This window comes from Anabas testudineus, chromosome 17, assembly GCF_900324465.2.
Source record: "Anabas testudineus chromosome 17, fAnaTes1.2, whole genome shotgun sequence".
NCBI lineage: Eukaryota > Metazoa > Chordata > Actinopteri > Anabantiformes > Anabantidae > Anabas > Anabas testudineus.
The window spans coordinates 18925411-18937996 of NC_046626.1; the positions used below are offsets into that span (position 1 = coordinate 18925411).

The following is a 12586-nucleotide window of genomic DNA, read 5'->3' on the forward strand; positions in this document are numbered from 1 at the left end:
GTAATAAAAACAATCAGAGATCATTTTAAACTAAGAAGGTATACAGGAACCTTTTCCTTCATCAGTTTCTTCCAATGGACGGATTTATAGTTGATACAGCTAAATGCAGAAAACTAAACTATCTATATGAAGCACAGCGTTAGTGAGTTTCATCAAGCTTCTAATAAGTACTCATGTAGCCCTCAATCAAGTTGATGCTCCCCGTAATTGACTGAATAAAGTATTCTAGGTGTCACCTCTCCTGTAGTGTTGGGGACTACACTTTTATCTATTAAGCCAAACTCCCACATCAACACACACCACCATTTGGCTTCACAGTATAGGCACTCCACGAAAAAAAACACATGTTCAGTATGGTGTGTCTTTATGATCCGAGTATACAAATGGATTGGTGGTGTCCAACAAAGCTCAACTGCCTCTAAAGTGTCCAACAGACACACATTAAGGATCCTGTTAACCAGTATGGTGTTTGCCTTTTGGATATCTTTAGATATCCACTTGAATACTGAACTGGTGTGACTTGGCAGCAGATACATTTCCAATGCATCCTATAAATAAATAAAAATAAACAAAAACAGACTTAATGGGGTTATAAAAACTCAACCAACTCATAGCAACAGAAGTTAAGTGGGAGTTATGTGGCACAGCTTTCTGATCGTTCTTTTTACATGTTACTGGATCCATCTTTAATTTGAAAAGCTCAGTAGTGAAAGTTGATCACATGAGTCATGAGACAGGGATTTTGTTGACTCCTGTCTACCACTCAGGGAAATCTGACTTTTGTCAGCACAGAGAGATATTTCTGCATGTTTTAACTGCAGTCCAATAGCAGCAAGACTATGTCATGCCAGTTAATTTTAAAGGAAGCAGTCATTTCTGCTTCAGTAGACTCAAATCACAACTCGGACATTTCTGAGCTGTGATTTCTCACTTGGATCTGAAACTTCTTTCTGCACGATGTCAACATACAAACTGAATCGGGGGGACTCAAATTGGTCTGCTAAGGAACAACAAATAACAAACACACTACACAAAGACAAAGACAAAGACATTGGAATGCACACAGAGTTCAGGACTGAACACCTTTCCTTCAGTATCCTAGATCCAGCTGGATTTTGTGTTCAAAAATGGCGATTAGCAGCATTATGCAGAAGCCCAGGAGAATGCCGGCGTTCTGGAGCAGGAAGAATCCCCAGTGGCTGAAACCATGGTCCCCAGCATCATTATGCAACATCTCTGGCACCTGAATGGAAACAGAAAACACAGAACTATAACAGGTGCACTTACCAGCACACTTTCCTCTGTGCACAGAAGCATTTTAAGGAGCTCTGCATAGACATAGGTCAAGTTTGGTCGAGAACATGCTGCAACAAACATGTTTTGTCATTTGTAGCAACATGAATCAGGATGGAACAGCCCAAGATAGTTTACTACTGGGACTACGGATCAAACTAACTAACAAAATCTAACTAAATGTAAATATACCTGCAGTTCTGATGACGTGAATGGAGCTGTAACACAAACAATGCTGGCTACAACAGCAGCTACCACAGGAGGTCAGCCTCAGACAACAGAAGCTTTGCTGTGTTTTCAAACAGCAGCTGATTGCGACAGCCCCCTCACCTGTGTAGGCTTTTTGTACATATGTCATGTGTGTTTTACAGTACATGTGTGAGAAGAGGCCATCTGGTTTAAGGAGTATCACTAAGAGGTGGTCTTGAGATCAAAACCTGTTGAGCTGAGAGAACAGATGCTGCTGACTGAATGAGAACAGTTTGACAACAGAGAGCACAGGACTTTTGGTTCTCCTGACTCAGTGAAAAAGAGCTGAGCAGATTCTTTCCATGCAACAGAAAGCAAATAAACTTTACTGCTTCTTAAATACTGACTGTATACAGACTGACCTTGAACCCGTATAACAAAAATAACAGCTTTTGTAACCTAGTGGCACCTCTACAATCTACCTTGTTTATTTCAACTGTCTGCAGAAATCCATATGAAAGAGAGACACCTGCAGTGAGGACTTGGCCTCCCCGATGACTGACCTATTAAATGTCATTTGCACATTTGTGATCAGCTTGTGATTGTCCATTTTACTGTTTTGCAGAGTACGAATGTTGACTTACCATGTCAACCAGGGCCACATACATGAAGAGTCCCGCTGTGAGAGCAAATATCCACATGGAGATGTTTTCTGCGTAATGTCCGATTAGGATACCAGTTATCATACCAAGGTAAGCCATCATGGCTGACAAAACGTTATAGAGAATGGCCTGACGCACCGTCATACCGGCCTTCAGGAGCACTGCAAAGTCACCTGAGGAAAAAATGAAATCGTTAACTCCACACACTGACAGAGTGTCTTACAATAGAAGTCAGAACAGATATTTTAACATGTTTTATATAAGCCGAAGTCTTACCTAACTCATGTGGCAGCTCGTGACAAAAAACAGCCACAGATGTGCTGAGACCGCTGGACAGCCCCTCGGTGAAAGCAGCTCCTGCAGAATGACAGGTTAAAATATGAAAACCACAGTAATCACTACTAATGTACTATTAATAGAATAATTATATTAAGTATGTTTCCACACTAAAGCTGCAACAGTTTACTGTTACAATTTGACAATAGCATATCAATATGTTACCATACCAAATATGACATATTTACATGATTATGCCTGCAAATGATCGTATTAAGGTTTGGTGATTTGGAAAAAAGTTAATATCGCACATTTTAACATTATTGGGAACATGATGAAGATTCTGGTTGGGCAGTCATGTTAAATTGTTTTTAATTTGTTCCAGGTCATCAGTCTAATTTCTGGTGTTAGTGAGCTTGAGGTGTTTCTAACATATGAACTCCAGACAACATTGTGGAGAGATGTGCTTACACACAAAGCTCAAAGTGGGAGATTGTCCAAGTCAGATGTGTTCTCACATGGGGTGCCTGTATGCATGCAGGAGGCATGACATGACACACTAGAGGACACACTGCGAAAATACCCAGACTTTATATTATGTGTTCTTAGATGCAGCTCACTTTGGCAATGTCTAAATATGTTTAGGGTTCCAGTGCCTCTCTGAAAGCAGTTTGGTTAATTTGTAGAGCTTGTGTACTTGTCATGAAGCTCAGTCAGTATTCAGTTGATAATAGGGCACTCAAATATAATAAGATTAGCTGGGTCCTTAGTCAGTCTTGGTGTGTGTTAGCTCTGGAAATGAAATTGTTAGGTTGTGAAGCGATGTAATTTACAAGTATGCTGAATACTCATATATTCTACAAATAAGTACGGTAGTTCTAGCAGCAACAGTAAAAATCTCACCGATAGCCAGGCCATCACTGAAGTTATGCAGTCCATCTCCCATTATGACCATCCAGGCGAGCGTGGCCACGCCAGCCTGCTGGAAGTGCTGCTCTGAGTAGGAGTGGGAGTGGCTGTGCGGGTGATGGTTCTGGGAGTGGTGGTGGTGCAAAATGTGGTGGTAGTCATGGTGGTGGTGGTGCATGCTGTCAGCCTGGCCCACTGTGTCATGGAAGTGCGAGTGGCATTTATTCTCGCAGTCTTCTGCAGTGTAAGCTGTGGCCCCAGAAGCTCGGCTGTAACCCTGCGGTGAGACAACAGAAACCTGGGGTGCCAACATCACCTGCTCTTCCTCCGCCACGCTGGTGCTGTGCAGGCTGGTTGAGTGATCACCAAATGTACCGGCACCGTTAGTCTCCACATCTGAGAGAGATGACAATAAAGCTGAAACATACAACTTTATGGAATTAAGCTTAAGTGTTCCCTGGGCAATAAATGCTCATGCTGTGTTAAAATTATACACCCTTGGTCAAAGCCGCTGGTGTCTCCTGGATAAGTGCAAGGCACCATTTAGCTGAGACGTGTTTCTTTCTCACAATGAAAGTTAAAATATCTCCAGTGTGTTTGTTTTGTGTAGGTTTTCACCTTCATTTGGCTTCAGATCGTTCTCTTCCAGAGCAGGCTGCTTCTCAGGATCTGCTTTGTTGTTCTGATCCCACTTCTTCTGGATCCGTTTAGACAACACAAACCTTTGTTTTAATTTCATACAACAACTGTTTAAGGGTCAAACCTCTTACAAAGACTAATGAGTCCCTCACCTTTTGTTTCTTGTCCTTGTACATTTTTCCCAATGTCAGGAAGTGCTCAATGAGAAACATGAAGTAGACTCCACTCAGAGCTGTCAGACCCTTCCACACAGCGTCCAGGTTTTCTTCATGGGTGTGATGTCCCTCCATATTCATCCCAGAATCCTCATGGTGGTGATCGTGGACTTCCTGAGACTAGGGCATCAGCAGATTAAAATGTAGACAGGACAAAATTTAAAATTCACCCTACACGACTAATTATGCAGCCACATGTCATATGATATTCTTGTGGTACAGAACAGAATTTGTCATAAACGACCGAACTTTACTCACGTGGGGAATGAGGTGCAGGAAGGCATCGCCGCTCAGCGTGCCGACTGCCAGCGCCACCAGGAAGCTGAGAAGGAACTTGAAGAAAACTCTGTTCATGAGCGGGATGAGGACGACCCCGAGCAGAGAGAGCAGGCTGATGATGGTGATGGAAACGAACCCACCGATCCACGCTGCAACACATACATTTAAAACTTATACTACAACTAAAATACAACTAAAAGCTTGTATCTGTGTTTTGCTACAGTTTCAAAATGAAGAGTTATTCCAACACTACAGTTAACAACTGTCTAATCAAAGAATTAGTCATTTATAATGTTACCTGTTGTGATGTTTCTGCCACTTTCTCCACCAGTGTGCTCACTGTGGTTGTGGTCCGAGTGGTTGTGGTCACCATGGTGAACATGACCATGTTTATGATGTTTATGATCTAAAAACATGAAGTCAATAATTACAGAATGAAAAAACAAAAAATAAAAATAAACATAATACTCCAGGTTACAGTCTGAGTGTCTGCAAACAGACATGTTTAAGTTGAAAGCAATATCCTGACAGTAATTTAATATTGGAGAAAACACAGTCTGGTTGAGCAGGTTTGAGCAACAACTGAGCAAAAATGGTAAAACTACATATCTGCATGCTCAGTAAACAAGAATTAAAAACCCTAATGAGATTGATGTTTTTATTCTTTTTGCATACTTTGAATCATTACTTTGTAAAAATCAATGCATAATCAATGTCCTTGTTTTGGAATAGTCTAAAGGTCATTCACTGTTTTAGAATGAAGTAAGCTTTCCGCTGAATCTAAGGCTTCTTATACAAATCACAACACACAGTGGCCAGAAGACAGCATGCCACATTTTTAATTTGATATGTCAAAAAATAGAGCCCAGTGTTCAAGGTGAAATCTTTAAATAGCATGTAGGGTTCCATCAAAAAGTGCAAAACCAAAAGATATTTAAAAGATATTTTAAAGCAGCCAAGTAGTGATGTGCCAGTAAAATGTCAGAAAATACTAAAAATAGAATCTGTTTTATTCTTCAGATGTCTTTTTTTTAACTCCTCAGGGCCAAAAACCTACAAATATTCAGTTTTACTGCTATGCACAATACAAAAGCATCAAATCACTGACCACTGCTGGTAGTATAGATAGATAGGTACATAGATAGATAGACAGACAGACAGACAGACAGAGAGAGAGAGAGAGAGAGAGAGAGAGAGAGAGACAGACAAATAGATAGATTAAACTTTATTTATACCAAAAGGAAAATTCTGGTGTTGCAGTAGCCATTACACAGAGACGCGTAGACACATGCGTTCCTACCTCTCTTCCCATGTTCAGAAGGGTCTCCGTGCAGGATGCACGCTCCACCATCAATCTGGTTGAGAAGGGTGGGACAGAGGTAGCTGAAGTCACTGAGGGTCACACCCATTTCCTGAGACATCCCGTGTGAAGACAGGATGCTGGAGGCATTCATACACTGGAGAAAAACAAACAAACAAAACTTTAACAAAGAATAGGCTCTTCTGATCTGTATTTTGCAGAGACAACTTTGTTTATTCCACGAACCCAGTTCCCTTTTACACTGATATTTGTTTTGTACAGTTGAGGTCTTCTAGGTCTGCTTTCTCATGCATTTTTCAGAAGAGTTAAAAAACATTTCTGGGGAATCTAGAAATACTGTAACTTTGACCAGCCCGGTGCCATAACTAATGGTTACCTTCCTGACCCCAATATTCTGTATGGTTATACCTAATGGGAAACAACTGGGGCGAGAACTACGGTATTTTAGTTTTAAACAACTTTACTATAAAATCTTTAGAGATAAAATCATCAAGATTTATTATGTACCTCTCCACTGTCCAGAGTGTGGTTGTGGAGAAGATCTTGGCCGTGCTCATGGTCATGGTCGTGGTCATGGTCGTGGTCATGCTCGTGATCATGGTCGTGCTCGTGGTCATGATCATGTTCATGATGATGGTTGCCATCATCTCCCAAACTGACTCCAGCTGCCTGTGACGTGGTTTTAGTAACCAGTGCTGCAGTAGTTGTCCCAGTGTTTGCCTCCCCTGCAGGAGTGGGCTGTTCCAAGCTGCCATCTTGTCTCTTATAAGCTTCTGGTTTCACCATTGTGGCATCTTTGGAGACCTCTGGGGTTTTTGTGGACAGTGGAGGTTCGTCATGGACGTGTTTCTGGTGATGTGAGTTGTTGTTATGGGGATGGTGGTGGTGATGATGATGGTGGTCGTGATTATGATTATGGTGGCCTGGTTGCTCATGATGTTGCACCATAACAGTCCTGATGCGATCCAATCCCACACTTTGTAAAAGACGCTTTAAACCGGCCAGAGAGATGGTGCCGTTTTCTCCATATCTGTTAAATTGAACAATATGTCACAATTAAACATCCAATTAGCTGTTACTGCCTAACTGTCTAACTGATGCTTGTTTCTAATGATACTTTCAAGGTAAAACCAAATAATTCTAACTTTACTTACATTCAAATGCATATTACAAAAACATTTCTAGTTTTTTTCCCCAATATCTTTAAAGGTACAGAAAAAAACTGAAACCCAAACACTGTGATGATGTGGCAGAAAGTAAACAAGCTAATTCTTGCATAAGGTGCTGAACCTAGCAAAATAAACAATTTTGATAAAATGACCAGAATCAGATTGATTTGATTGATTCATTGATTTTCACATTTTCTGAGCTATTGACAGGAACTCACCTGTTGAACAGAGCTTCCAGGTGTTGTTTCTGACTCTGCTCTGCCCTCTGTATGTCAACAACACCTGATAGTAATCGAACCCCACCATTTGTATTTGTGGTGGAGGGGGTGCAGTCCGAGCTGGTGGATCCACCACCGTCTGGACAACTCACAGTGAAGAGGAACATCACGGCCAGGACGGTCCGAATCTTCCCCTCTTCCATCATCTCTGTCAGGAAAATTTGACATTTTTAAAACCAGAAGACAACTGGTACATAAGATTAAGCTGTGTAGATTTGAAGCTTTTTAAAACTAGATGTACAGTACTGTGATATAAATATTTAGGACACAACCAATTAGTCGGATGATGAAATTATCCGCTTTTTTAATAATCACTTCATTCTTTCAGTCTTTTTTAAGGAAAAATGCTAAATATTCTTTCATATCCTCAGTTATAAGCAATGATTTTGTGTAAGTTTTGTCTTATGTGACTGAAATGTATTTTAAAAAAATCATCATCATTTGCTGTCCACTAACTGGAGCTATTACTAGCAGAGATTACGCTAACACATATTCCTCTTAAAAACCACAGACAAACATAGGAAATGATATCACATATTGCCCAAACCATGAGCAATTCTCCAAAGTCCCCCAAAACAAAAGGCGACATTAATAGATTGCTTATTTTGGTGACGCACAGTCCAAATCCTAAAAATATAAATCACTATCATACAATAAAGCTTTCAAGTGTAATTTCAGCTCCAGGTAATTATATAAATCTGTGAAAACTAAACCTGAAACAGAAACTAACAGCTGACAAACAGAAAGGGATTTAAAGGTTATTTTAGACAGAGTTCATCAAATAAAATCTTGAAATAATAAGATATTATAGTAATACTGTAGTAATAATATCAATACATGGTAAACATCTAGTTAAGCATTCAAACTATTCTGGTAAAAGTAAAATACTCACTACACAGTTCAAATGATTTGACAGCATATTATTACATTTTACATACTATTGGTTGGTTTAATATACTTTGCAAAAACATACTTTATTTTCTGTGGTCATTACAACTTTTTGCACTTTATAGCTGCAACATTACTACAACACAAAGAGGTACACAGATGCCATGTAACACTGAAGTACTTCAAAGTAAAAGTACTTACTGTACACTTCAACTGCAGGTGAATCACTTGAGGTTAAAGGAACACTGTGTAACTCACATGCTTGACGTTTCTAACAGGGAATTAACACTCTTACACAATAATAAACATGGTTACGGGACTGGATTATGATTAACGATAAACTTCCTATAATATCCCATTAGATGACTTACTGCTGATCACACTGTGGGCCAAACTTAAACACAAGTTGCACACAATGTTTTTATGAAAAGGAAGAAATTTGGTTTGTTAGGTTTTCAGCCGAATTGAAGAGGAACTCCTGCTAATTCTTTGAATAACTTATATTAAAGGTATTTGTGCTTGATTAGTAGCAATGATTTTTAAATTGTAGTTTTTCTCAACGTAGTTTGGTGTAAATCCCGGTATGAAGTAATACTTTAGAACGTAAAGTAGCTTGATTAACAAAAGGTAGCTAACAATGAAAAGTAGGTGGTGATAACACTAAGAAATCGTCTTTGTCATCGGTGAATAACTATTTATTAGCTGTTAGCTGTTAGCCTTCCTGCTAGCGGAGATTATTTCGTTATATTAGTCGGAGGATGCTGACAGACGGTGTCTGCCAGGTGGCTGCGGCCCAGACTGAGGCCTCGTCCTGACGCCGAGCCTCGGCGGGAGTTTAACGGGGATTTATAATATTTAAAGAATATAAAGGTAGGAGCAGCCACGCGTGTCTGTGACTGAGATGAAACACACACACACACACACACACACACACACACGCTGGAGGTAAACAGTAACACGTTGGGTTTGTGCGCTCTGCACCAGCCCGGTGCCGTGTGCACAAAGACGGCAAACCCGGAAACTGGAGCCAGCCGCGGCCGCTGCCGCCGCCGCGCGGAGCGGACGGTGCTGGGGGCTCTGCTCGGGCACAAACCGGACCAAAAAAACGCCTTTAAACATGTGGAAATAACTTACAGTCAACGCAAGTGCCGTGTTATCCTGTGAAGGGGACGTGTCTGCGCCTCTCGGTCCTCTCGGTCCTCTTTTACAGTAACGAGTGCCGATGGATGAGGCTTGTGCCGCCTTCAGGGGCTGCCGGAAATCTGACTTACGCTCCAAAGAAGGAGGGGAAGTACAGATCTATTTAGAGCCCCGCCCATCACAGGATAGACTTCACGGAATTTTATTTATAATAGAAATAAAATAAATTATTTCAGTTTCTACTCTCTAATTGTGGCTGTTGCACAACCCTAAATTTCCAGGTATTTGTTTACAGCGTTCCCCTTTGAATAAAACAAAGGGAATATATTGAAGACATATTTTTTAAATCAGTTTCACAGTATGCATTTTCAAGGCCACCACTAGTCTGTTTTACCTTATACCTTATATGTTTTATTAATATTCAGATATCCTCACAATACAAAGAGCTGTAATTGACCTAGTGCTCTAGGATAAATGCTTCAGAAACCTCCTCTCCTCCATACTAAGACATGTTTTGGAGCATATTTCTTTTAAAAATATATTACACTATAGATATTATTTAGTATGTAGTATTTTAAAAAGGTGTACTTGAATGCATCGTGAGGAGGTGTCTGAAGGAGGAGGACAGCAGAATAAAACATGTGACTTTAGCAGCATGTGACAGTACTGACACTGAACTGTGTCTGATCACAGAGAGCACTGAGGAGTAGAGGAGAAGACAAGTGAATTTATTTAAAATAAAAGTTCAGCAAGTCCAGCTGAGCTTCAGTGTAAACCTCAGAATAATCAAAAGCACCTGTTCCCCTGTGCAAACGTAAAAGCTCAGATGGTGCTAATCCAAGTACATGTTGAAACCAACATAGAGGAACTTGAATATGCTTTTAAGAGTTTAAGATGTAAATCCAGAATCAGAAGACATTAATGAAGGTACAGTTATTTTGTGTTTAGTGGTTTTTGTTTTCTGGGTGGTTATACCACTACATCGTCACTGGACTCTAATACTAATATTTACCAGAAGCTGTGTCAATGTCCAGCCTGGGCTGGGTGCGATGTTTGGAAGTTTCAAGGCCAAACACAAACAAGTTGAAACCAGTTTTAGTTTGGGCAGGGGGAGTGGCAGGCTGAAGAAGCACAAACCAATTAAAGGATCAGTCCAAGATTATTTTGTGCTCTTAAAACAGAAAGCAAATCCCCTATGCATATCCAAACCAACAATGTCTTAATGTGACTGTCAACACACTTGACTTCCTGACTCTCTTTGCTGGGCTCAGCTCCAAACCCACTTGTTCCCAGTGCTGTTTTCTGGTATTTTATAGTCAAATGATTAATGAAGAAAACAAATAAAAAAACATGCAAGTTACTCAACTAAATAATCATAAGATAAGAAGATAAATATAGAATATTAGAATAATTGTTTATGAATTTATAACTTCCTAAAGCTTTGAAAAGCAACAACAGAAATTAGTAAATGTTAGTCACTGACATTTCAGAGTCTAGTAAAAATATATTAACTTTTCTACTTAACTGTAGTTTAAGAAACAGAGCTGTGAAGCTTCATTTACTGATTTCCCTAAAGTCTTTTATACTGTGCATCTACTAAACGGTTGGAACATCAAACTGTAGACTGGTTTTCTAATTATCTGAGTTTACAAATCAGTGTGTAAAATAATGTAATTGCTCAGATCGAACATGCTGGTTTTGATGGTGTACTGCAGGGTTCTAAACTCAGCCCACTTTTATTATTTTTTTAACGTAGACTAAAATTAAAGATTAAACTTGTTGTTATGCAGATGATCCAGTTTTATTCAGCCGTGCACCCTGACTCATAGAACAGCTTCAAGAACTTTAGTCTGTGTTTAAGATTTTTCTCAGCTCAGTCAGTCTCCGCTCATTTAACTCACACTTCTAAAGTATACAATCAAAACCAAGGTAATGTTACTTTATAATGCAAGAAACAACTCAAAATGGGAAGCAGCAAAATGCTGGTTGCTGTTGCCCTTTTACCAATTCTTAATTTCAGTTACTTGCATGAATGCACCAGCAAAACATTTTTACATAGTGTACTTACTAGTAAAGAAGACACTGGTAAATAGCTTTGTTAGTCGTCTGCTCTACCTCCTGGGCACTGTTTGGCATGTTTTTGTTTTTTTATGTATTCTAGCCATTCTACATCACGTACTCCACTCATATACTTGCAAAGTGGTTTCACAGACCTTTGATCGTAATGTTAGCTCACAGGACACATGCTGGTTGTTCCTGGCAGGACTGAAGTGGGAGAGAAAGCTTTCATGTTTTCTGCTCCAGCCACCTGGAATAACCCAGGTTCATGTATACAACTGGGGAATGGTAGCAGCTTCTTTATGGCACTTATGGCACTATACTTTGTATTTTTCTTACACTGACACTTTCGTACCCTCTTATGGAATTACCTTTTAATAGCTTATTTAAGCCTCATTATGTATATATTCATCCTTAGTTTTATGCATGACTATGTGTTTGGCTTGTCATACCTGCTGTCACGACATACAGGTGTGAAGGTTCAGCTCAAAACCTCCCTGGAAAGATCTTCAACTGCCCCTCAAATGTTCAAAAGAAGCTAAAAGCTCGCCAAGCCCACAGAAACAATATTGGTTTTGGAGTTGTGGCTTTTGGGTGGGTGTGTTTCTGTTTTTGGACAGTAAACTCTGGAGCTACTCGGCTGAATGATCCTTGCGCACCAAGTTAATCTCGCACAATTTGTACTAGTATTTGAACACAGGGTAATACTACAAAGACTGCCTGTTCCTCCAAAATACAGTTTTGAATTTTTCCTCTTTTTATGTTATGTTGTGTGATGTTTATAATTCTTATCTTTTATATCTGCAAGCATCAGAACTTTTTTACCACTAGTTTTTCTGTGTCCCAGTATAAGATATAATTAAATACTATTAGTATAGTTAAAGTAACTATGTATAACAATATAACTCTACACAGTAGAATTATTATTTTAATCACAGATTATTCTGTGAGGAATTTCTCATCTAGAACCATGAAATATTTTAGTAAAAAAGTTACTGTTAGTAATATTTACTACTGAAATGTGGTAGTGTGGAAAGTGCATACAACTTGCAGCATGAAGAAATACTGTATATAAATATACACTTTATAAACAACGTAAAATTAAAGAGGAATTGTATTTGACCCCACGAAGAAGCAGAACATAATAGTAATAATTCTAAAGTCAAATTGTGCATTACATTGTGATCAAGTGCATTACAAATAAAAAGTTTATGACTGAGCTTTGCATATATTATTTTTCACCACTGAGCTAAAATTATCACATACAGCT

The 12586-nt window shown here is 39.4% G+C and overlaps 1 protein-coding gene across 4 annotated transcripts; it reads right to left on the reverse strand.

The window, feature by feature from the left end:
* Positions 1–1090: 1090 nt before the first annotated feature.
* slc39a6 (solute carrier family 39 member 6) lies at positions 1091–11454 on the reverse strand. Of its 4 annotated transcripts, none has more exons than XM_026374825.1 (12): positions 11327–11454; positions 7171–7376; positions 6291–6813; positions 5763–5919; positions 4761–4868; positions 4442–4611; positions 4121–4303; positions 3948–4026; positions 3324–3725; positions 2421–2501; positions 2127–2317; positions 1091–1243 (listed from the first exon to the last, which is right to left on the reverse strand). In XM_026374825.1, exons 2-12 carry the CDS (start codon positions 7374–7376, stop codon positions 1091–1093), a joined length of 2253 nt encoding a protein of 750 aa, XP_026230610.1. In that variant the 5' UTR covers positions 11327–11454. The 4 variants fall into 4 exon arrangements, with proteins under 4 accessions (XP_026230610.1, XP_033182341.1, XP_026230614.1 ...); XM_033326450.1 differs by lacking the exon at positions 11327–11454 and adding an exon at positions 9253–9379; XM_026374829.1 differs by lacking the exon at positions 11327–11454 and adding an exon at positions 9253–9369 and having other exon boundaries at positions 3948–4023; positions 7171–7378.
* Between the last annotated feature and the right edge of the window lie 1132 nt (positions 11455–12586).

Coding starts and splice junctions, on each gene's coding strand:
- slc39a6 (XM_026374825.1), bottom strand. CDS start 7,376: ATGATGGAAGAGGGGAAGATTCGGACCGTCCTGGCCGTGATGTTCCTC. Junction 5,920..6,290: donor ACACTCTGGACAGTGGAGAG/GTACATAATAAA, acceptor GTTTTTCTCCAG/TGTATGAATGCCTCCAGCAT. Junction 4,612..4,760: donor TGGCAGAAACATCACAACAG/GTAACATTATAA, acceptor TATGTGTTGCAG/CGTGGATCGGTGGGTTCGTT.